A 24776-nucleotide genomic window follows, 5' to 3' on the forward strand; every position below is an offset into this window, starting at 1 on the left:
ATCCACGTATAATAAACGATGACGATCATGGTAACGATACGAATGATAATGATGATAATAGTAATGATATAATAATAGTAAAGATAATAATAATAATACACTCTAAAAACGAAGAGCTAATTTAGTTCTTAAAGAGCGTGTATAGTGACTGCACTTCGGAGTGCTGATTTGTCTAGTTCAGATTGGAACGAGAAAAAATCAGCTCTTCGTAGCTCTTTGTTTTTAAGAGTGTAATAATAATGAATATAACCAAAAAAGGTATCAACATGGAGAAAAATATTATTAATATTAAAATAGCGAAAATTATTTTGTTAGTTTATTTAAAAAAAAAACACACACACGTTTCCTTGTATTTATGTATTTGAATGTTATATCGTTTTAGTTAATATGAAACGATTGATTAACATCAACTTTGATTTAAAAAAAACATCTTTCTTCATTGAATGCGATTCGTAATTCATCTTTTAATAGCTTGCATTGAAATTGCAAAAGTAAAAAATAATTAGCTTGTACAATGAATATATTTCAAGTAGAATGATTGTATTATCTGATTATCTTTACCACGTGTGTAGATATATTCATTCAATGGCATCCAGCTTAGCTTTACCCTACGGGATTATGTATGCCTGAACATTTTTATCCCCATACGATTTACCGATCAGTAAGTTCAAGGGCCGTGTAGCGTTCCATACTCCATTTTGAGGTTTTGCTATGATAAACAATCACCCAATAAACCACACTGTGTACTATTGCGGTGACGATGTTACGATGATGATGTTACGATGTGGGTGTCCTTTCAAGGAACTCGGAGGAAAAGTACACACTCGGCCATATAAGTTGGATTATTTTTAATCGTAGTACGAATGGTTCGATAGGATTGGAGTCAATGTTTACTGATAAAGGTTTCGTGAAACGGTACCCTATGCCGCTAAAGTTTGAATATAACTTTGCTGCTTTATTTGTATCATAATTTTTGCCATGATAATAAGAATGATGATGAGGATAGTATGGGCAAAATAATTGTAATTATGAAATAGTGATAACAAAATTAATCATGATATCAATCATCATCATCATCATAGCAATAACAGTAATCATGATATCAATAGTAGTGAAATAATTCACGAGAATGGAAAGAAAATCCAAATTGTTGAAGCGCTTGTCTCCACTCTGCAGAATGCTTTATGAAAAACTGACATTATTACCCGTAGCTTTAGCCATGGCGCGATTCTGACGCACAACCGTTACTTTTTTTTGCAGTCAGGTGTCCATTGACCTGCAGCAAACTGTATCCTTGAAATTGCAAATAGAGATTTATGCTTTTCCGGTTCACAAAAACCATGTCTAAAGATGAAATACAAATACTAGTCCTACTAGTATCCCAAATGTATTTAGTATTGTCAAAGCTTTGATGCAGCTTTGGAGCTTATAGCTCCATGATGGAGCAATCTTTGCGAACTTCTTTGGCTGGTATATATTATTTGATTATTATACCAAGCAATGTTCCATAATGCCACGTTATTAGAGGCCGTTGACCACGCGCGTAGCCAGGGGGGGCGGTGGGGGCGGTCGCCCCCCCCCCCAAAAACGTCCCCAAAAAGAAAAAAAAAAGGAAAAAAGAGAGGAGAAAAGGGAAGGGAGGAAAGGGAAGAAAGGGAGGTAGCTTTGTGTTGTTTTTTTCTTTTTATTCTTTATTTTTTTCTCAAAAGAGAAACTCCTTCACTCTTCTTGCTCTAAATTTATAAATGAATTTTGCTTCCGCGCTGCGCGCGGTTAGATGACAATATTGAAGTTCTCCATTGTTTCCCCCACCTTTTCTCTAACCCTGTTTTTCCACCTCAGCTATGTGCTTCTTGCCAGGTAAAGTTAAAATTGTATACATTAGGGCATGAATTTGAGTAAGGTTAGGCCGAAGTAAATATATGAAGTTATCTTTTTTTTTCAATTGATCGCGCAACTTCTGGGCTGGTCGGCTCCGGGCGGGTAAAATCTTTATATCAGTTTCTGCTGTCACCTCCATAAAGTCAGCTTCTCCCGCTTTTCAGCTCATTACTATAAACAACCATAATTTGGGGGCAAACAGGTTCCTAATTTAAAAAGAGGAAGGGTATGAAATTCGTGTCGTATTAAATAAAAAGTACAATATTTTTTATCAAATTGTATTAAACTTCATGTCATTTCCCTGTATACATTCATCTCCTGTCCTGTTTTGCGCCCTCAGTTTGAAATTTTGAATTACACTTAAGTTTCTTTATATTCAAAATGAAGCGCTTCAGGATAAGTCAAAAAAATTAGGCATCCTTTTTTTTATAAAGATAGATAGTTTCAATAAATCGCAGAAGTTTCAACTATTTTTGCGCACTATTTTCCTTGTAATGAAGTTCAATAATCTTAGAAAATCAATTGAATTAGAGCCGATTGGGTATTCATCTACATTTGATGAAACGTCCGCCCTTTGAAATTTCAGAGTTTCATTGCTCTGCGCGGGGAGGAATATCTTCCTCTACCAATCTTATCCTCTGTTTTGCGAGTTAAAAATATGCACTGTTGCTAAATTGTTTGTAATCAAATCTGATCTTTCCAAAGAAAGTATTCAATATATCTTTGAGAAAACCCTTTTCTCGGGACCCTTCTTATGGCAAGAAAAATTGATAAAACGCTTTAGCTTCCGCGCTTCGCGCGGAGTTATTATCATTTTAATTTCCTCCATTGTACATGTATATACCTCTTTTGTGCATTCAAAATCATTTGAAAACAAGGTTCAAAATCGCAATATAGTCAACCAAATTGGAGGTACTAGAGACAAGAGAAACGGCTCCTTTTAATTTTAATTTATGAAACACTAAAAGCTTCGCGCTTCGCGCGGGAGGGGGAAACTCCCCCTCCCTGCACCCACCCCCTAGGGAGCGCGCTTCGCGCGCTCTGTAAGTGTTGGCACGCTTCGCGTGCATTTACCGCCCCCTCCAAAATGAAATCCTGGCTACGCGGTTAGAGGCCGTTGACCACTTCACCTTCCATGTCAGACATTTCAGCGTTTCTTTCAAAATTCTTTGGCACTCTTTTTTTATTCTTTTATTCATACAAAAAGACACTTCATCAATGATAATAATGACACATTTACCAAGGGTAGCCACTTCAGTTCCGAAAACTGTTCTCCCAGCGGGCCCTGCTATTATCATTACCCGGCTGGAATTATTTCCTGCCGTTACCCATTTACCTCACCTGGGTTGAGTGCAGCACAGTGTGGATAACTTTCTTGCGGAAGGAAAACACGTCACGGCTAGGATTCAAACCCACGACCCTCTGTTTGAATGGCGATAGTCAGAACCACTAGACCACGACGCACCCACAGTAACCAGTTAATCAAATTCTTTACGAACTCAAATTGAATTGTACCACCTTTGCATGGTTTATGTTACTGTGCTATTCAGCAAATGAAAATAATGAAATTAAAAATATGATACATGAAAGTACATAACACTCGTACGATAAAATCCCGTGTATTTATGCATGTGCACTGGTAGTTCGCCAAATGCTAATATTCGTCTTCATCTCTCCCTGTTCCAATCTACATCTGGCCATAGGTCACCCCTGTGCAGAGGGATTTCCGACAAAAACATTTTCTGACAACTTCTGTCAAATTCGAGGGGACAAAAGCACTTAACGATCCCGACAGTTTTGAAGCTTTGAAATCCTAGTCATCGATCTGAGATGACTAGATGATCGTATCCCTGATCAGCCCCTGGGATTTTTTTTTCCTTTGTTTTTTATGTTCTCGTTTTGGAATTTGTTTCGCGAAGGCATTTTATGGCAAGGAGTGGGATAGATGATCTGGATAGAGATAACTGAGGACTAGATGTTTACATGTACATTGACTGACTCAATCATTATCATCTTATTTGATACCGAATGATCTAGATGAGTATTTAAATGGATTTATTTCCAATGGATTATACTTTTAAAAGGACACTTAACCAAATCAACTCATTCTACTCGATATGAGATGTACTCTTGAGGTGTTAAATAAAACAAAGGGATCGAATTTTATAACAGATTATTAGATGTTCATCGTATCGAAAAGGACGGACGGCTATGATTAGTTGCTCGCAGACAACAAAGTCAACCACAATATTTATTTAAATTGCACCTCAAAGTCTTGGGATAGATAGATAGATAAATAAAACAATTAATTTTGCTCGCTAAAACTTTGCATTGTCTTTATGACCGACCATGACTGCAGAGAGTTTGAAAGGCATGTCTTCCAAACTCTTCAGATTGAACGTATGTCTTCCAGGAGGGACGCCTGTCATGACCTCGATGACCCGAAAAGCATGGCCTCCGTATTTTCCTCCAACCAGGACAGCATCATCAAAGTGGTTGTCCAACCAAGCAAGGGCCTGACCGCAATAGTCACAAGCCATCACTGCCAAGGCAAGAATACACGTTCGGTTTGGCAGAGGGAGCGCCATCTCGAAAGAGAACTCTATGATCTTCTGGGAGCTCATGCTGGTATACCAGTTTTCCTTATCGGAGATACCTTCATCCCACCCGTCGTTTCTTGAGAGAGCCAATGTGCGGTCAGGGATGAACTGAGGTTTGGAGAGCGGCCAACACTGCGAGTTGTGGATCCACTTTGCAGGAAATCGAGATCTTTGGTTAAGACGCCGTTCAGGTTTCGTAAAATGCCTACCCGATGTGTTCACGTGCAGGACATTCTTCGCTGGTTTTTGAACAGATTTGGTAGGTTTTGATAAGTCTGTTTTGCTTGTAATATCACCAGAGCTATTCAAAACGTCTCTTTTTGTATCTCTGTTCCAAATCGCATTAAAAACAGGCTGCTGCAGCTGGCGTGTCTCACGCTTATGAACTTCTTTTGAGTTGGCCATAAAAACGTCATGCAATTTCACCAATTTCTGAAGGTATAATCCATTTGTTCTGGTCAGATTCATGTGATGAAAAGTCACAGATTTTAGGATACTTTTCATGAAGTTAATGACAAATAATCCAGCCTGTTCGTGGGCCCTCTCACTTAGTAAATCTCCTGAGTGAATGAGTTCATCTGGTGTAAACCCAAGTTGCCAGAGACTCGAACAGACAGCTGCACACCAGCTTACCGATGTGACGTTGTAGTGTCTGCTGAGATGTCTTCCCGCGTAATACTCCGAATTGACGCAATCCCGGTTGCGGATGTTCTCAGGTGACATAAAATTGACGTACATCAAGAAAGGCTTCGTAGGTAGCTCCTTCAGATGGCGTGTGAGAAGTTCTTGAGGTTGGGCGGCATGGTCGTAACGAAGTTTGTCATTGTGAGCTCGCATGACGTAGTCATCCGTCGCCAATTCCCATATGACAATATCCATGTCATCCACATCCAGGTGTGGTTCCGTACACCAAGCAAAGTAATCACTGTTTGCGAAGGAGATCGCAGCATTGTGTAACGTGACGTCCGTCTGCAGGACCTTCTCAAGCCATTTCCTGACGTGATCAATAAAAAGACAAGCCCTGTCAGGGCATATGGTCTGGCCCGAGGCTGACAGTGAGCCACCAATTAGTCCTACCTTGATGCTACGGTTAGTCTGAAGAACATCCACGAAGATATCCTGCAGCCGCTCAACGTCACCTCTCCACAGGACTGACTTGTAAGTCAACATCTCTTGAGAGATCCGTATCTGGTTTACCCTTTTGGAGAACAGAAACTGGAAATCTTGAAGTCGAGATAAGGTGTGTCTCATCTTCTCATACGCGGGCAACGCTAAGTGGAGATTCTCAACTTTCTCCCAGACGAACTCTTTCCCTTCTCCTCCTCTTTCTTCTACGACTTTGTCATTAGCTATGGAGGACCACTGTTCGGCGTATGTGTGTTCCAGAAGCCGAATCTTTCTTAGGTTCGAACTAAGCTCCTCTGAGAATTGTCTGATATCGTCGATAGTGAGGACCTTGAAGTTCAGGTAGAGGAAGACGCCGTTGACGATGACCAAGATGAAAAGCCATTGGCGCTTCGTCATCATACCTCGTCTCATCTTTCTCATGACGCACTTGCTTGATTGTGCAAATCAGGTGATTTCTGAAAAAACAACAGGAACCATAAATGTGTATATTTTGGGGAATCCTCACAAAAGTGGAAAAAAAAGTTTTATCAATATTTGTGCATTAAATAATGAAATCGATAGCCAAATTACCGGTGTAATTTGTATTATTGTGTTCAATACAAATGTAGGATAGAGGTTATTAATCAGACTGGGATAAGACTTGGTTTATGCACTACAAATCCGTTACCTAAAGTTGCGTTTAAAAGTGTCAAATTGTGTAAAATGATGTATACAGTGCGTCCCACAAAAAACGAAACCGAGATTTATCGATGATTTATCATATTTTAATCACAAATACAATAGACAAATGACCTACCATTGTAAAGCTCAGAATCTCCTCTTTCATGATTATTTCTCATTCACGCATGAGTGAGCAAAAACAATTTGAAGAGGGGATACCAAAAAGTCATTTAGCGGGCTATATCTGGGTTTCAAAAAGAAAATCGCGTTTCTAAAAAGTTCAATATCTGCTCTTTAATTTGATACCTCAATTGCAGAAAATAATAAAGAAATAAGAAAGTTCTGGTTATTTGAAATAAGGCTTGAATTTCAATAATTTCATAAAATGAAGAGGTTTTACAGGCTAGCGTTCAAACTCACTCGACACTCCGCTTTGTTGACGATCATCAATGCATTAAGTCTTTTGTTAACCATGCGATAGCTTCTGTGGGAAACCGGTGAAAACACGTTTATTTAATGAAATTATGGAAATACAAGCATAATTGTTTCGAGAGAACGTATTTTTTTTACTTTTCGACCATTTTTTGTGATTAAGGTATCAAATTAAAGAGCAGATATTGAACTTTTTAGGCATGTGATTTTCTTTTTAAAATTCAGATACCCCTCGCCAAATGAGTTTTTGATATCCTCTCTTCAAATTGTTGTTGCTCACTCATGCTCGAATGAGAAATAATAGTAATATCAGATGAAAGAGGAGATTCTAAGCTTTACATTGGTAGGTCATTCGTCTATTGTATTTGTGATTAAGTTATGATAAATCATCGCTAAATCTCGGTTTCGTTTTTTTCTGGGACGCACTCTACATGTATACTGTAAGAGGGTTGGGAAGCATTCCTGGTTCGAAGCTTGACATGACCATCCCAACAAAATTTTACGCAGTCTTGTATATAATAAATGAGGATACATAATCCTGTCGACAAGTAATAAAGTTAACATTTTTTTTTCATTTTTGTTATCAGAAACTTATGAAATCCATATTTATGTTTTGTTTTTAGTTTAGTCAGTTTAGGGATGCGTTAATTGGAATGCATTATATGAGGATCATTATGATATCGTAGATTTTGCTCGCAGGCTGCTTACGGTCAGTGGATGCATGCAGACTGGGACAGACTACAGGAAACGCTTTCAAGCTAGTGTCACTAGAAGAATCACTGGGGTCAAATTTATCCAAATGAGATCAAGTACCATTATCATGATAAAGATGAACTCTTGCTTTCCTCGTATGACGATTGCATTTAAAAATGGTTGATGTGAACTTCAACTATTTTTGCCGCAAACGATGATCTCTCATGTATCACACTCTCCCCTTTTTGTCTTGAAATTAGTGTATTTAGTTTACTCGAACTTGCCCGATATCTAAATGGAGGAGGAAGGGCCCGGCTTCATTACATTTATCACAAAAATGCAATCATTTCCGCAGAATATTTCGCAAAAGAAGCAGGCATTCGTGGTTATTTTACCTTACAAAATATGCACGCTCCATTTAACACAATATTGGAAAAACCCTATTTTAGACTTTATATGTCACTCTTTCATCCTCTTTCAGTAATTATCGGAGAGTAGTCGTTGGACTGATTCGTATAATATTTATTTATTCGTATAATATTGTTGAAAAATGGCATCGATTCCGAACAAAATGTATTCAAGACCTAAGGTCACTGGATAACAATTTTCATCTGTTTCTGCAAAGGAAAAAAATAATTTCTACATATTTTTAATCGCAAGGTTGTGAGTTCGAATCCCCACTCTGCCATTGTCTCCACTTTGATTTAAAAAAAGCCTGAGAGTAATATCTGTCGTCTATAAGGTCAGCCACTGTGACTGATTAAGCAAGACGTAAAATGTTTCCTAGGTTATTGGTTATATGGCGTTTACCAGCAAAAAAACTGTCATGCTGAGTTCCTATGGGAGTTACCATAGTGGTAGTCGGGGCTACTTTCGTATAATCTCGTGTCTAATCCTTATTAGTTGGCATGAAAACGTGGGCAAATTATTGGTTTCGAAGGGGAAATATTTCGATCGGCAAAGGTCGTTGTCCGTAGGATGGAATCGACCCTCTTTTGGTCAAAGCTGCTCCCATCGGCACATTGTTTATTCAGCACAAGATTGGTTAAGGGATTCAATATCGAAAAATGATTTCATTTTGCCCTGGGTATTAAATTATCTTTCCTCTGTTGTTGGGACGGTAGTCTGAAAAGTGCACACTATATAACTATTTTGTTTGAAAAATGAATTTTTCTTTTTTTTAATGTTCCCAATTAGGCTGGTTTGGAACATATCCCAGTTTTTGTAGTTATGCATTTATACATGCATGTCATGTATAACTATAAAAAAAATAATTGCTAACAAACATGACAACCTGACGGTTTAATGATACGTTTTTAATAGTCTCAACACGTTCTAACGTTCCAGGGAATTTATATTATATAGAATGCCATCGGAGAAAAAAAAACATGTTTATATTTGAATATATTCATATCGTCGTCATTATCATCCTCGTCATCATCATCAACATCACTATCATCATCACCACCATCTTCATCATCATCATTATTATAAAGCGCTGTATAAAACTAGCTTTTATTATTATTATTATTATCATTATTATTATCATCATCATTATTATTATTATTCTATTATTATTGTGGTTGTTGTTATTAATAGAAGATAAGTATATGATAAATACGAACGTGCATGGTAATGAGATTAATTTGTCGTCACCTCAGCCCTATAGGAAATTATAGAGCGGTCGAAAATGAACATGAGGCTCGTCTCTCGCTTTGTTATCGGTAATATACTAAGATAATATACTTCAAGTCTTATGATTGAATGAATATTTTAGTGGTTTCACTTGTAGCCTCAAAGATTAATCTATGTGGTTGATCTCTCTTGGTGAATGGTCTCCTCGAGGGAAACCGTACCACAAAAGTATCCGGTAGAACTCCATCCTATCATTCAAGCTCTGCACGTTCAAGGCGACTTCCTTCTACATCGATCTTAATTTTATAGTCATTTAATCTCTTTCCTTGGAGAATTATTCTCCATTTTAAACAATCAAAGGCAAGCTTTCGAAAGTCCATCTCAGAAATTAATGGAACAGCGTGGGCTACCACTCGCTATATTCAATTAGATGGTGAGATTATCTTGACCCGTTGAATAAGTCGTGAATGCAAAGGTAATGACAAAAGAAATTCTTAAGAACCCAAGGGCCGATTGCACGAAAGAAGTGTCTTTGCAAGGACCGTCTTTGGTGTCGCCCGTTTATTATGACGCGCTATACGAGGCGCCTTTTAACATTTTTTTTTTAATTATTAACATTATCTAGTTCATTTTTAAACTGTTTTCATATACTATTATAAATACTACATCATTTGTGAGCAGTTGTTTTCGTTGACTTTAACGGACGAATGATATATGTTTTGCTGATAATTTCTTTTGAAAGCGTCACATACGGGCATCGTCAGAAATCGGCGCAACGGAAGACGGTCCTTGCAAAGACCCTTTCGTGCAGTCGGTCCCAACTTGTTCCATTAAAGCAGATACGGACCAATAGTGCCATTTCGAGTCCTCAAATACTCATACCTGTCCAGTTTCCTGACCCATAATGCTCGTGTAGTCTAGTAATGTAGACCCACTTAAATGATAACATACTAATTAACTGTTCAATACATTTATACCGCAATAATTATGATACCAAGTAGCAAAACAATTACTTTTCCTCTCAAACCATTTTAGTTTCTATATAAAAATACAATTGTAGGTCAATTTATTCTCTGTAGTATTAGTAGAGATATGAAAACGTATATTTAAGACTATATATTTATAACGCACAGTCAATGAGAGACCACAAACAGTTCACTCCCCCTTTAAAATAGATAGTTTAGAATGGACATGGTGGCTTAGAGGTATATAGAGCATCCGCCTTATGAACTGGAGGTCGTGGGTTCGAAACCGGTCGAGTCATATAGTCCTATATCAAAGACTTGCGAGGCGCTCGACGTATTGGAATGAAGAAGGGTAATAATACCACAAGTATGATATTATGCAGGGCCCGCTGGAAGCCAACATAGGTTTTATTCTAAAGTCACTTTAGAATAAAACCTATGGTGTTTGAATACTTTTCTGGCGTGTTCCGAAATCCACTGCAAAAACCCCGGTGTTCCATCAGCCCGGAATCTATATATGTCCACACCAGAGAAGTATTGAAATAACACCAGTTTAGACTCAAACCGATGCTGTTTTAATACTAATTGGTGTTGTATTAACACATACCTGGTGTTAGACCAAAACGAAACTGGTATTGTTTAACGTAGATTCCGGGCTGGTATAAATCGACACCGGCGTTTTTGCAGTGAAGGCTGGTGTTAAATTAACACCTGCGTTTTGCAGTGTAGTATGATCTCTGGAGCGACGGATCCACATTTAGGAACACAGTGGGTATGGTTTCGTATATATCTCATTACCTGTCTTTGAAGTGTAAAGCCTTAATCCTCCCAAGAGCTAGCAGACGATGTGAAATCCAAATGGTAGTGTTTTGTTATTTAGTTCCTTCTTGTTTCAACTTTCATTGGCGCCCAACCTGAGCATTCCATGCACGTAGAGCAATGTCATCGTTCAGATCTCTCCAAATGAATGTTCTTGCATGCGACATCATGTTGTTTCTTGAAGTGAAATTTCTGTTTACTTCTTGAACACTTTTCTCCCCTCCCTGTGTCCGTTTGAAAGGGGTGTCTTTGTTCGGAGAAGCTCGTGGGGGTAGGATTCGGATCGAAGATGGCCATCCAAGAATAGAGCCAGACAATAGCGATCGATTGATTCTGAGGATGGTCGTGTGAAGCAAGAAAAGTGGCCGTTTTATTGTGATTTTTTACCGAACTGTGTAGTGAAGTACAGCGCATGATTCGTTATCATGGTTTGAGGATTCATTTAAAATCAAAATATATTTCAACAAGACGACACAGATGTACTTCCTCTAAAATAATTAGTATTTCATGTAATGTAGTGACTTGTATGAATAGTGAAAGGGGAAATCAATTATATTTGAAAAACACAAACATTTTAGGTGTCCAAATATAGCGTTTCATTTTATTTGAATTTGATAGGAATCAAAACCTGCTCTAATTACATCGCTATACGATGGCATGTACATGACAACGAAATATAGAAATGTATTCTAATTTGATTTAATTTGATTTACTTTGATTCATATCATTCGTTTAAAACATTTTCATACCACAACAAACATGATATTAACGGGGGTTCATGACTCATAAAAAAGTGTGCTTAAAATACAATTCAGCACACAAAAAATGATCTGCCGCCAAAATATGTTGGAAAAAAATAATTATGAGAGAAATTTATTTAATGTTCTGCTCAATATGAATCAAAGTGTTTCTGTGGGGGAACTTCTCGTTCAGGGAGGGGAAGAATTTAGCGATAGAGCACAATTGTTTTTTGTAATCCTTATTGATGTTTCTGGGTAAATGGTACAATAATGGCTCAGATGGGGTATTATCCAAACGCCCGATTCAGATTACAATAGTTTCAGCGAGTTTCCTTTCCTAATCTATGCTTAAATAGTTAGAAAAAAAGGTAAAAACAAAGGTGGTTTACCTTAACAATCCTAATTCTTAAAGAAATAAAGTAATACATGTATGTTTTTTTTCCTCATTCTCTTTTCCTGCGCTTGGTTTTTACTTATTTGCCGCCACACCCATCATTCCCCTTCAACCTCCCACACACAAACAATTTATTTATCCCTCTTAATTGGCTACATGACTCGCACCAAACACTTTAAATGAATCTAACCAAAAATCGAAAGCTGCTTTAAAATTAAAAGAAAAAAATGAAAATCTGTGAAAGTTTGAACAAAGTCTAAGATTAGCAAGGCAACATTTATGAATTTTTGATTTTTTGATAAGTTGAAATGTTTTGATTTCAAAATTTTATTTTAGCGTATATGGATGATGTTATTTTGGTATTGAGTATGCAGTATAGGGGAAGCTCCCGAAATACGCCATATACCCAAGAATGCTAAAATGATAATTATTGAAAATTCTTCCGTGAGCATAAAACCTAGGCCATTTTCATAACTTCTTGTACCTCCATACTTTTTGGATATCCTCACACAAACAGTGTTTGAATATATCCTCTTAACAAAGTAATATTTGAATTAATAGTTGACTGAATTGTCTTGTTATTCCCCTTGTTTTATATTATTTTCTTTGTGAATAGTTACGTGAAGACTTAGACGTTGGTGACTTGGTTCAGCTGAATAGTTCGATATCACCGCACGATGTCGGGGCACTGTTGAAGGAATACTTCCGTGATCTGCCGGAACCCTTGCTAACCAGAGAACTCTACACGGCATTCGTTGGAACAGCAAGTAAGTTATTAGTCTAAAATCATAATCCGTATTGAAAGAAATGTGAAGACAGAGAACATATCCACACCAGAAAAAAATTGTTCATTGGGATCCATCTGGATCCGTACCATTTATATGAATATTCATCTCCTTTATTTAGCGTTATGATATCTGTTTACATTATATGATTTGTGAAATATGTAAATATATTCAATTTAAATCAAACCATGTATGCGTAAAGTTTTGGGCAATATATTGAAATAAGCTGCTAAGATATGAAGTAGGTAAGCCTATGTTTATTTGTTTTTTTTTTCACCACAGTTAAATATCCAGATCATGCCGGGTTTTTCTCTTTGGGAACGGGAATAATGAAATTTCGAATTTACTCTGTGTGTTTATGTATCTTTATGTCTATCTTTTATATCTATCAGTCGTTATCTGCATGTATCCATTTCTCCGTCGTACCTTCTGATCCCTTGCTCCCTGTATCTCCTCTCTCCTTCATCTAATAATCACCATTTAGAAAAAAAAAGGATTAGTGTTATTTCACTATTATACTGGTGAGATTGATATCATTTACCTTAGGCAATATTTACTCTTTTTTTAAATTTCGAATGAAAAGAATATAATAATCATGTTAAACCCCCTTTTGACATACTTTTCAGAACTTTCCAACTCTATTGAGCAGCAGAAAGAAGCACTTCGACTACTGGTGTACCTCTTGCCCATTGCACACCGTGACACACTGAGGGCGCTCTTGTCTTTCCTCCGCATCGTCGCCTTGCATTCCGCCGACGTCATAGATGCGGACGGTCACGAGGTAGGCACTTACTGCCCAATCACAGCAGGTTTGGCTGATAGGGGCGTCAATGTGGTTAAATTGTATTACAATAGTGTATTACATACTTCAACGTGACGATCAAATCAAGTGGGGGATGGGGTTGGGGTTGCTCGCTTTTGTGTTTTATATTAAATTGCATGAATTTATCAGCAAAAGTAAGGATTTTTAAACTTATGGGGAGGTCTTAATAATGTTGGTGATGTCTTTCTGAAGATGCAGTGGGATCGATCAATTAGGACATCCCATTTTCATATTCATTTAAACATAGTTTTTTATATCAGACATTCAATCAGCAATGTTTGACACAGATATTGATATCATCTGTTTTTAATGCTGAATTTACTAATCTCCATCCTTTCTTTCGACTCTCTTTATCTCTGTCTTAACAGCAACTTGGGAATAAGATGGACTCCATCAATCTTGCCACACTGTTCGGTCCAAATATTCTCAGACGGACCAAATCAGGGGAACTGAAGGGCGACGCCGCCGACCACATGGAGGAGAATCGTGACGTCATCCATGTCGTACAGCGGCTCATCGACCATCATGATGAGATGTTCATGGTAGGTCGTACTCAGATGATGATGAAATACCTGGACTCTGGAATCTGGTCCGGGGTTCAAATCCATGTAGGACTTGGCATCTATTGTTCAGAATTTTATTTACATTTGCTTCGCTCCACTTAGGAGCCAAATGGGCATCAGGTAGCATAAAAGTCATTCGTGGTTTGACGATCACTGTGAGCACCTCATTCAGCATCTGACTGGAACACTCCCCAGGGAGTGGGGAATGTGTATTCGCAATCATTGTGTGGAGGCATAAACATTGAATCAATTGAATCTGAAAGCACTCAGATAATTTATTATGAAAAAATAGACCAAATATGTAAAGAAAATATGATATGACTTATTTGTGATAAAGACCACTTGAAATAATCTGTGGACCTTTCAAAGTTGAAATGATGATAATATAAATACTTCGTTCTTCTCACACATTACTTTGTGAAGTGACATCTCTTTGTGTTGACACACTGCATTTGTAGTAATGATTTGACTGATTATAAAGTGACAGTTTGCCAATGGGTACGAAGGTATGATGGAAGAGAATTTATTTCCCTCATAATTATGAAAGCATTCTTGAAAATAAATACAATTTTTTTTAATGATCTTGAATTCGTATAGAATTTAATGAAATGACCACCCAAATGTTTGTGGCAAATGGCTCTGGAAAAAAATGTGTAATTGTTGAGAAATGAGCAAAATAATCCCGGAATTCCATAATCAGATCGAGTATTTTTCCAGACAATATTAATACATTGTTCCACATTTGCCTTTTGTGTTGGTGATCATCAGAATTATCGATAATACATGTACACTGTTAGAAAATTTATCCTTAAACTAAAAGAAGTTCCTGCAGCAGAGTCTCGAGAACACCTGTATTCTTACCAGATTGCGTAATCTTACAGGAAATTGGTATTTGGTGTGTGTAATCTTACAAATTTCCTTAAATAAAACACTCTTTTCCCCTTTTTCTAACAGACCTGTTCTGTTAAAATGCAGAAAAATTCCTGTTTCATGAATTTAAAGAATGATTCTGGTATTGCTTTCTGCAAAATCTTCTTTTATTTTTCTGTAAAATCAGGGTTTTTTTAACAGTGTAGCTAAGATTTCACAAAGATAACTTTATTTCAGTGTACCAGAACCATATCTATGACAGTATGGTAGCAATTAACCTTGATATTAAAGACTTTTTCATAAAAAATATGTCTGCTGTAACTATTGTCTTCTACCTTTAACTTTAAAATAATTATTATGACTTTCAGGTCTCGGGTGAAATGCACGATGAGGTTCTCCGAAGACTTCAAGATATGGACGCAGAAGCCCTCGATTATCTCCTCAATAAAAAGTTTCAGGGATTAAGGTAAATGCGGGTTAGGTTTAGCATCAATGAAGATTGTTTCTTAAAGTGTAGTATGAAGAAGAAATGCAAATTTTCTGTGACAATTTTTGTGTCTACCAATCAAATTCCACTATTTCATCTGCTGTGCAATAAAATGAATCTTGCTAGAGTGACAAGTTTAACCTTATAAGTTACTGAAATCCTATAAGTCAAGATGGTCAGGAGCCAAGCTGATATAGTTTAGGACAGAATTATACTCGAAACAGAACAGCCTTCTCTTTCTCTTTATGTTTGTTGATATCATTTTTGGTTAATGTCTTGAACAATATTAATAATACTTAAAGGACTGTGAGACGTTGCTTACATTTTAACCATGTTTCCTATAAAATTTCAAGTATTCAACGGATATTTAGATATAAGAAATATAATTTTGTCGATAATCTGAATTCAGGTTTGATCGAGAAATGTGTCTTCCTTTTTTAAACTATGGATATTTAATTTATTTTCTTATTCACAAGACCCATGTCATTTGGAATTGGAACAACGTCCAATCATATTTTTATTTATTTCTTCTTTATTCCATCATTGGTTTTAATCTAAAAGAAAACTATCTTTCTTTTTTCTTTTTTTTTTATCTTTTAATAATCGCAATCGCTTTAAGGAGGTGATAAAAGGGCTTTGGTATGATTTTTTTAGCATGATACAGTACAATCGCTTAAAACCCACCTTCCCATTTTGATTGCGCTGACTTGTAATATTAAAAAACCGAAGTATTCTCTATCATATTTAAAAAGATGCATGACCATACATCCATAGGTGTTTTTCTTGCAGCTATTACACCCGGCCCAGCACCCATCCATTCCCAAAATAATTGCCGATTTGTGTATGGCTGAAAATCGGTGTATAATATTTTGACTGCCAAAATAATAAAGTTGATTCTGATTTGTCGTGAATATTGATCGTAAGAAAATTATTATAGCATTGAATCATTTAGAAATTATTATTTAAGATGGCGGTGTGTACATGTATGTAAATCGCAAGCCGTCACGAGGCCTGAAAAAAATTTAACCTTCCTTGAATCTGTGTCGTCTTCCTTTTTGTTCTTCTACTTCGTCTTCTTCTCCTTCCCCTCCTACTTCGTCTTCTTCTTCTTCTTCTTCATCATCTTCTTCCTCTTCTTCGTATTGCTTCAGTGCCCCTTCCTCTCCCCTTGCTTCACTTTCTTATTTTTCTTCATCTTCTTTTTTCTTCGCTGTCGTCCCTTTCCGTCATTTCCTTTTTCTCACTCCCCTTTTTCACTCTCATCTTCTCCTTCTTATTCTTAAAATAATTTTTATCATTAAAACTCACTATTTGCTCTCTTTTATTCTCCTTTAATTAGCAGAGTAATAAGTGGAATTAATGCGATAATTAATGTTTTAGTCTTAATGCCGTTTACTCTTTATTCTAAACATCATTTTAATCAGTAAAAATCACTATTATTTGTTCTTTTTCTCTTTTATTCTCCTTTAATTAGCAGAATAAGAATTGAAATTACTGCGATATTTGTAAGGAATGTTTTAGTTTTAATGCCGTTTACTCTTTAGAAAAGAAACAAACTATAGGCCTTCGTCAAGATTATAATAGTAATAATAATAATATAGGTATATTTACCCAGGGAAGCCACTTCAGTTCCGAAAACTGTTCTCCCAGCGGGCCCTGCTATTATTATTGCTATTAAGATTGATGTTAGATCATTCATTTTCCTGATGATTTATGATTATTTGTTTTATTTCTTTCCACAGTTCGGAGGAAAGTGAAGAGGCTCAGTCATCTGAACCAATGGAAGCCAAGGGAGCTGATGAGGATGGCGAGTTCCACATGTCTCATTCTGAAAACATTCTCGAACTTCACGAATGTAACAACATGGGTACAGACATTTTCGAGTCCTCAGATGACATTTGTTTAGAGACACGCAAAGGAAATCCTCGAGCCCACGAATGGCTTCTCCGTGGTTCCGTCAAAGTGAGCGCGGAAGTAGCTCGTCAGAAGGCTAGCTCGTTACCGCGCACAGGGTCTGCCAGCGCAAGGACTACTGCCAGTGCGCGTAGAAACAATATGCTAGCTGATTGTGATGAAGTGACGATGTTGGATGCGTATACATTATCGGAGCATCCCGAGGAGCAAAGCGAGGGCGATGATAGCAAAAATGATTCGGTAGAGTCGTCACAGGAACAACAACCAGCCGGTGGAATTGAATTTAGTGCCCCGCCCCGGACATCACCCTCTACCCACCGCCCACCACCTCGCCTTGTTATCCCGCAGCATAAGGGTCTGTCCAACAGTCGAAGCCCTTCGCCGAAAACGTTCCGCGTCACGTCGACGAGTCCGCGTCAGCGTTCTGTGTCACAACCACCCGAGTACGGCAGTGTCAAGCCCGGTAGCTCGAAAAAAGAGAGTGATATTTGGATTCCTGTGTTTGAAACGCAGCCCACGGGCCTGTACTCACCCCAGATGCCCAGGCGGTCGTATCTAGAGCGGTCGCAGTGGTTCGACAATTCCGAGGTTAACAACAATTCCGTTGGCAATCGGGAACCCGCGCCAGAACTGAAGCCGCGGACATCATCGCCTTCAGAAGAAGTCGGTTTAAAGACAATCCACACTACCGTTACACCTACTCACATCGAGTGGTCGGTGAGTGATGTAAGTAAGGTGCGAAGCAACAGCGAGTTAAGTTCACCACCTAGCTCAGCTTGGTTCACACCTCCAAGCACTCCAGATACCCCTAGAAGCACGGATGCTGCAGAGGTCAGAGGGACCCCTCCTAAGGACACGATGGTCGGGAACCCGGGCAGGACGGCACTTGCAATGACGCGCACGTCCTGGGATGCATCCGCCGATGATGAGGAATGGGTCAAACGGTGGGAATTTCTGACCTCTGACGAAGATGGCGAATTCTGGGGCCAGGAAACATTGGTGTAGAGATCCCCTTGTCGGGAACCTATTCTGGTACCAGTCTGTCCTTTCCACAGGGAATCGAAAATGGAAGCCTAGTCTGCAGCTCGGCATCGACATGTTTGAAATCGAAGTGCAAATGATCATTGCCAGGAAATGAATATGCCTTCGAAAATCTTGCAACCTTCGACATATACAACAATTCCCCTATACCTCTATCATTATTCCTCGCCTTTGAATTACAATCAAATCTAGCAAATCCCTGCTCTTTAATGCCAAACGAACATTGTCATCGGTGTTTTTCTCCTTTTCTTGAAGAATTAATCAAACTGATACCAGGTGCAGATGATTGTATCACGCTTGAACTCGTAAGTTACGTTAGATCTGAGTTCATGAACATGAAATGATGTTGGGTAGACTATTCGCTGTCGAATAAGATAGCTCTTTCGATGATGAGATGGAGGTTAGCGAAGCAAGTGGAAAAGCTTACAAACTTACTATGAAAATTTACGATTTACGATTTTTAATTTGTATCTCTATTTCTAATTCTCTGAAGTCACGATTAACGGGTACATGTCTGTTGTAACAGTGAATTTGCTTGAGGATAGAGAACACAATTAAGCGAAGTTCGCACTTGCGATCTCGTGTGTTTGGTCGTTGCACGTCTTCGCGAATCGCACGATTGTTTGTTGGAATGAAAAGTTGCACTGCGATTTGTGAGCAATGTGAGGTTATTAACTAAAGGAAACGCTCATGACCCGGTCTTCATCTTAGGAAAATGAAGTACGTTCTTGGAGGTAACTGCAGCATTTGGTTTAAGAAGGTGATTTGACCGGAAGATAGGCGATGCTTGTACTTTGTTTTTCATGTGATATCGATATTGATGGTCTGAATCGGATCTGCAAGTCGGCCATCGCTCTCCGTTTTTGGAAGGTGAAGATACAGGCCTCTGGGCAGACTTTGAATTCCTGAAACGAACTCGGAGCTCGGCTAACTGATCCTCCATCTTTTCTTTTCTACCACATACCAAACTGAAGCTCGAATGCACTTCGTTCCACATCGTTGACGTCCATCATGCTCATGGGATCGAACATTCTTCTTTTAAAAGACAAAGCTTCTAATGATTATGATCATCTAATTGATCATATCGATCATTTTCATATTACAATACCACCATGTAATATTGTAGTTGTTTAGAATGATTCTTAGGGTATAGCAATTAATTATTGCACAGATCATGTAGATTGTACAGATTAGAATGATAACAAAGGTCACATTTTGTTATTGTTATATTTCCTTGTATTATGAACTACCTGTGGGACAAAACTGAACGAATGACCTACTAAGGATCATGACGAATTTCCTGACACCCATTAAAGAAGGCCCCAAACCAAGTAACTATCAGAAGCAGTTGAATAATACTGGTCCGAGTAGCCTATACTCGGGTAAACCACATGCGGTGGTGACAGCTATCACAGTGGACAGCATACATTGAAGAACATCATTTCAAAAACAGTGATGGGATGCATGATTTATGTTTTAGAGAGACTGATACTGAAAGTAGCCCTATCTCTCATGCTGACTATTCTGATGCGACAAGTAAGTTTTAAAGACACGGAAACACGCTTATGTGACAATGTGGTATTCAGGAAAAAAATTTAAATAGATGCCTGCCATAGTAAAATGATTACGACTATGACATGGTATGTTCAAAATAATATAGGACAGGGATTTAGGGTTATGTTATGGGTTGATCGGCACTCTGCCTTGAGATCCGTTTAATCAAGAATCAACAAGTTATTTTAAATTTTGGCTATCTATTCACCAAAACATCGTTTATTCCCAAATCCATTTGATCCCAAATTGAAGATAAGAGGAATGGTTTCCATGTTATTATGTGCCATTTAAGTCATAATAAGACTTTCGGTTGAAGATGAATCAATGATTATTATGAAAGTGGCATTTGCTGCCTTAAATCACGAGATATTTACCAGTTCCAATGAAGAGGATCATTCAACTCATTAATGAAGGCGTCGGGTCAACTATCGTATTCTCCTCAATTGGTCCAGATCTTGTCAACAGATGGCGGTATTTTACGAAGAAATTGTTTTTTTAAAGAACAAACGGTGTTTTACGACTCAACTCAGTACTTGCGTGTAATATTTTTTTTTACTACGTATATATTTTGTGACTTATAATCAACATGTGTGTGACTTTCCCGGCATATTGTCGATACTATGACGTTCATACGAGGATGCATAGCAACATTGTGGACGGAGTGTATGATATTTGAAGGAAAAATATGAGAGTGCTGAAAATAAATCTTTAAAAAAATGAATAGCTGTGGCAAAAGGTATGAGATGACTGTGGAAGAGATGACTCTTCCAATATGATTTTATGCAGAACGATTTCATAGACATGTGGTTGCATAAAGACTGGTTAACACTGCCAAAAGCTATTACTAATGTATTTGAGAAAAGATTTTTAAGCTTGATTGCACAGGCGAGAGTGAAAAGTCGTTTTCCGGTGACAATTGGACGAAACAATACCTACAGTGTACATTTTGAACTCAGTTTTGCATTCTCTAATTTTTAAGAAATTTATGAAATCAACATTTGTAGGTAATAAGAAGTGTAAAATAGTAGTTCTGTCAGCATTAAGAAAGTATGTATGATACTATGGAACGCCGTGCGTGGATTATTTTCATAAATGCATTATTATGAGCCGTGTTGATCACGTGATAAATATATGGTTTATGTTTTGTTCGAAGAACTAGCCATTTTTTTCTTCTTTCTTTCAACATTTCCTTATAGATAGAGAGTATATCAAAAGAGGTACATCACGCTCCAGCTATCGTGTATTAAGTAGTTTTATTAGATATATATATATTTATAGCACAAGAAAGCGTCTATGTGCCCCTCCGACTGCATTCCTTTGTAAAGTTTAGTTCAGACAGTATATATCACGATATTATAGCTAACCACATGACCCATCAAAATATTATATAGGCTACTTACAAAATTTTGAAATCTAAAACTTTAAAACTCTCCGCTTTCATAAATTAGTTTTAGATAATTATAAAACATGTTCTTCGACTTGAATCCATTGAGATGCTGCCGACTGCATTGATTGTCTATCTATTTGTTTCTTTTCTCTATTTTTGTACAGTCTCTTGACTTGTCATATCTTAGTCTGTTGATGCGTTCTCATTTCCATTTTGTGTTTCGCAGTTCTGTTTGCATTCGTGGTGTGGATGTGGTTTTAGCGAACAGCTATGTTTTATATTGTTAGATGAATAATGATTTTTTTTATAATTAGTGTTCAGTTCATACCAAATTCAGTGATGATACTGCTCCGTAAGCTTTTCCATGCAGCCTCAAATGCTACGCTACCGTTACACCTCTATAATCAGACTGCCCCGCATCTGCCCCGAGCCTCTGCGTGGGCAGAGTGTCCCGTCTTTTTTGTGAGCTGTATGGGAATCAAACCCAGCATTAAAACAGGACCTCCACCACTGGGCTTACATGCTAGATGAGGGATTTGAACACTGGAAATGGGCGTTACCCCCCCCAAAAAAAAAAAATATATATATATATATATATGTATATATATGTACCCAAGATTTGAACGGGTAAATATGAGAGAAAAGAATATTAGTTGATTTATTTTGTTTTATTTACCCATGGGGGTATCTTCAGTCTACAACTGCTTTATAAGAGAGACCTGCCAAAATATAAACATACAGCATAATATACCATGACACCAAATCATTAAGGCTTTAAGTCCAAATTGGGTTTCCTCCTTTTTTTCAATATACATAGTTATTAAAACAATCATTTATGAAATGAATTATCTTGCCATTAACATTATTATGTTTAAAATAAATATGTATAAATGGGACCCGACTGCCGCAGCTGGTTTATGTATTGTCTTTGATGTATGTGATAACTGAAGATAATGTAGCCCGGAAATTATAAAAAGCAAATATACCTCACTGTATTTTTCCTTATTTGTAAACAATAGTTAATGTTTTTATTAGAAAATTTAATTAGGTACAGAACCCATATTAAAATGCTCATATGTATACTATCCTGGATATTTTTTTTATTATTATAATTTTTGTTATCATTGTTATTAGTTATTATTATCATTATTATTATCATCATCATTATCAACCCTAATTATCAGTGTTATGCATATTTATTTTGTTTATTGAACATTCTGAATTCCATGAATTCGTATATACTCTTCAAAGACGGGCTCAGACAACGAAACTATGATAAAAATTTAGTGTCATATACTTCAGAATTTGCAATACTTCATTTTATACAAAGTAAGCAACGAAATGGGCTTGATATTACCAGAATTCTATTGCCAAAGTGCAAGCGCAAATAGATAAAAAAAAATCGCAAATGTCTTTTTTTAACAGAAGAGGCTATTTTTCAGTTTTTTTTAGCCTGTCACTCTAACAACAAGTTGTTTAAACTTTTTTGTTGTACTCGTTTAAACTTTTTAAACAACTTGATTCAATATTTTAAACAGTTGTTTAAATGGTTTAAGCAGTAGCTGTTAGATTGACGGGCTCAAACAACGTGCTTACAAATTTCAACAGCGTTTTTACAGTGCATAATATTTTTTAACTTGTCAAGATAGTGATTATAAAACTACATAATTATAACAATGTGATGATTTCCAAGGCACTATTCATGAATTCAATTTAAATTTACTTTCATATATTTCTATGGGCTTATTTCAGAAATATTTTGCTTCTAAACTATATAGTCCGTCATACTTATTTAAGATGACTGTATTATTTTTAATAGTTACGAAATAGAAAAGAACGAACAACCTTGCATCAGTACCCCCACAAACCACGAACACTTACAAGTAAATAGTGTTTGTGTTTTTTTTTTTACTATTATTATTGTTACTTCTCAGAATAAATAATTAATGATACTTGTTTTATGTAAGTCAGCGCGCGTTCGTTTCACGAAATGTTTTTTGTGATATTTTGTCATTTAATGTAATAATGTACACCATTTATCTATTTGAGAAAAGACAAGTTGTGTCAATAGGTATCTGTCTGTGTCGCAAAAATTCGTGTTCATGCTCACTACAAAGAATCGAAAATAAATTGTAATCACTTCAAAAGGATTATGAATACTCGCCTGTAAATATAAATGTGAAAATGAAAAGAAAGTGAATTCATGACTGTTTATTATTTCGTGTAAAAGGTCTTTTAAACTTGTGGTGATAAATTTGGATTGAGGTAATAGATATTGGTGATTATCGAGAAAAAAATTATTTATGCGTGCGAGGATGTATGGGTGGGCCAAGATGCTTGACCCACTGTTGTGTAATTTGAACCTCATTTTCTTTATTTTGTTACTTAATAATGTTCTTTTTCATAATTATGTGTGAATGCATTAAGACAAATTTGATAGAGAGAGATGGATGTAGGGGGTTACACAAATGGTAAGGTAGAGAGTTGACGAGAGAGAGAGGGGGAGGGCGACAGTGGGGTGCTTCGCTTTAAAAAATTGCTTTTAAGCCAAATAAAAACGAGATGAGGCCATTTACCATGTAAATTTGATAAAAATTATGTCAGGGGACGTTGAGAAATGAAATATTGTCTTTTGTTAAAATATAGACTTCATTTTTTTGTATTCATCTACAAACCCTTGTATTTTTCATATTAATTATTTATCAAAATCTTTATTTTCGTTTATTAAATTCTAACATTAATAAACTTGATGATAAGTCAATTATATTCTCACCTTCAAACCTCTCCATTATTTCTGCAGAACAATACAGGAGTGGATCTGCCACGTACATATAATGGGTCTAGCGCCATCTCTCGTTTGCACTTTGTGCTTTGAACAGAAGGTATCACAGGCCTAATTCATTCCCATAGACTCATGTGTTAAATTGGCACTTTAAAAACTTCATAAAAAATAAGGATGAAATTCGGGGGTCGAATGTTTGCTACCAGTGGATAGGATATATATCTGGCAATCCATATCTGACCAGAGAAGGGTCCCTCGACCGGCTCATTTTAAAAATAGATTGGCGTGTTTGAAGACATCGTCGGGGGGAGCAGATTCATCACCTCAAACAGCAAAATAACCCTAATCCTTCCGCCAATCAAAATATAGTCCAAAATTGGTGATATTTCTTCCCAATTTGGGAAAAGGAAGTTCAGTAATTACCAAAAAATAGAATCAGTGTTAGATGGACAATCATATGCATACACTTTGTCAATCAGCCATATCAAAATAAAAAAAATAGCAATGGGTTGGCTCGAATGAATATCTATGGCCTGCCACTAGTGATTAGGCCCGTGCAACCTGTAGGCAGGCTAATGTGACGAGAGTGATTCCTGCAAAATATAATAAACACAGCATTTATT

At 37.0% G+C, this 24776-nt stretch overlaps 2 protein-coding genes across 2 annotated transcripts in view; one reads left to right on the top strand and one right to left on the bottom strand.

The window, feature by feature from the left end:
* Positions 1–21898, top strand: part of LOC121426240 (rho GTPase-activating protein 6-like) — a 125303-nt gene extending 103405 nt beyond the window's left edge. The window contains exons 6-10 of the mRNA XM_041622848.1: positions 12564–12714; positions 13359–13513; positions 13924–14097; positions 15357–15454; positions 17218–21898. Of these exons, the coding sequence (XP_041478782.1) occupies positions 12564–12714; positions 13359–13513; positions 13924–14097; positions 15357–15454; positions 17218–18394 (1755 nt within the window). The 3' untranslated portion in view covers positions 18395–21898. The remainder of the gene's footprint in view (positions 1–12563; positions 12715–13358; positions 13514–13923; positions 14098–15356; positions 15455–17217) is intronic.
* Positions 3175–11089, bottom strand: LOC121429830. The gene is made up of 2 exons (XM_041627109.1): positions 10793–11089; positions 3175–6064 (listed from the first exon to the last, which is right to left on the bottom strand). The coding sequence occupies exon 2, from the start codon at positions 6027–6029 to the stop codon at positions 4200–4202; it is 1830 nt and encodes a 609-aa protein (XP_041483043.1). The 5' UTR covers positions 6030–6064; positions 10793–11089; the 3' UTR covers positions 3175–4199.
* Positions 21899–24776: the final 2878 nt, after the last annotated feature.

The sequence above is a fragment of the Lytechinus variegatus genome, chromosome 1 (assembly GCF_018143015.1).
Source record: "Lytechinus variegatus isolate NC3 chromosome 1, Lvar_3.0, whole genome shotgun sequence".
NCBI lineage: Eukaryota > Metazoa > Echinodermata > Echinoidea > Temnopleuroida > Toxopneustidae > Lytechinus > Lytechinus variegatus.

What these genes read in the sequence shown, in the direction of transcription:
- LOC121429830 (XM_041627109.1), bottom strand. Translation starts at nt 6,029, where the DNA reads ATGAGAAAGATGAGACGAGGTATGATGACGAAGCGCCAATGGCTTTTC.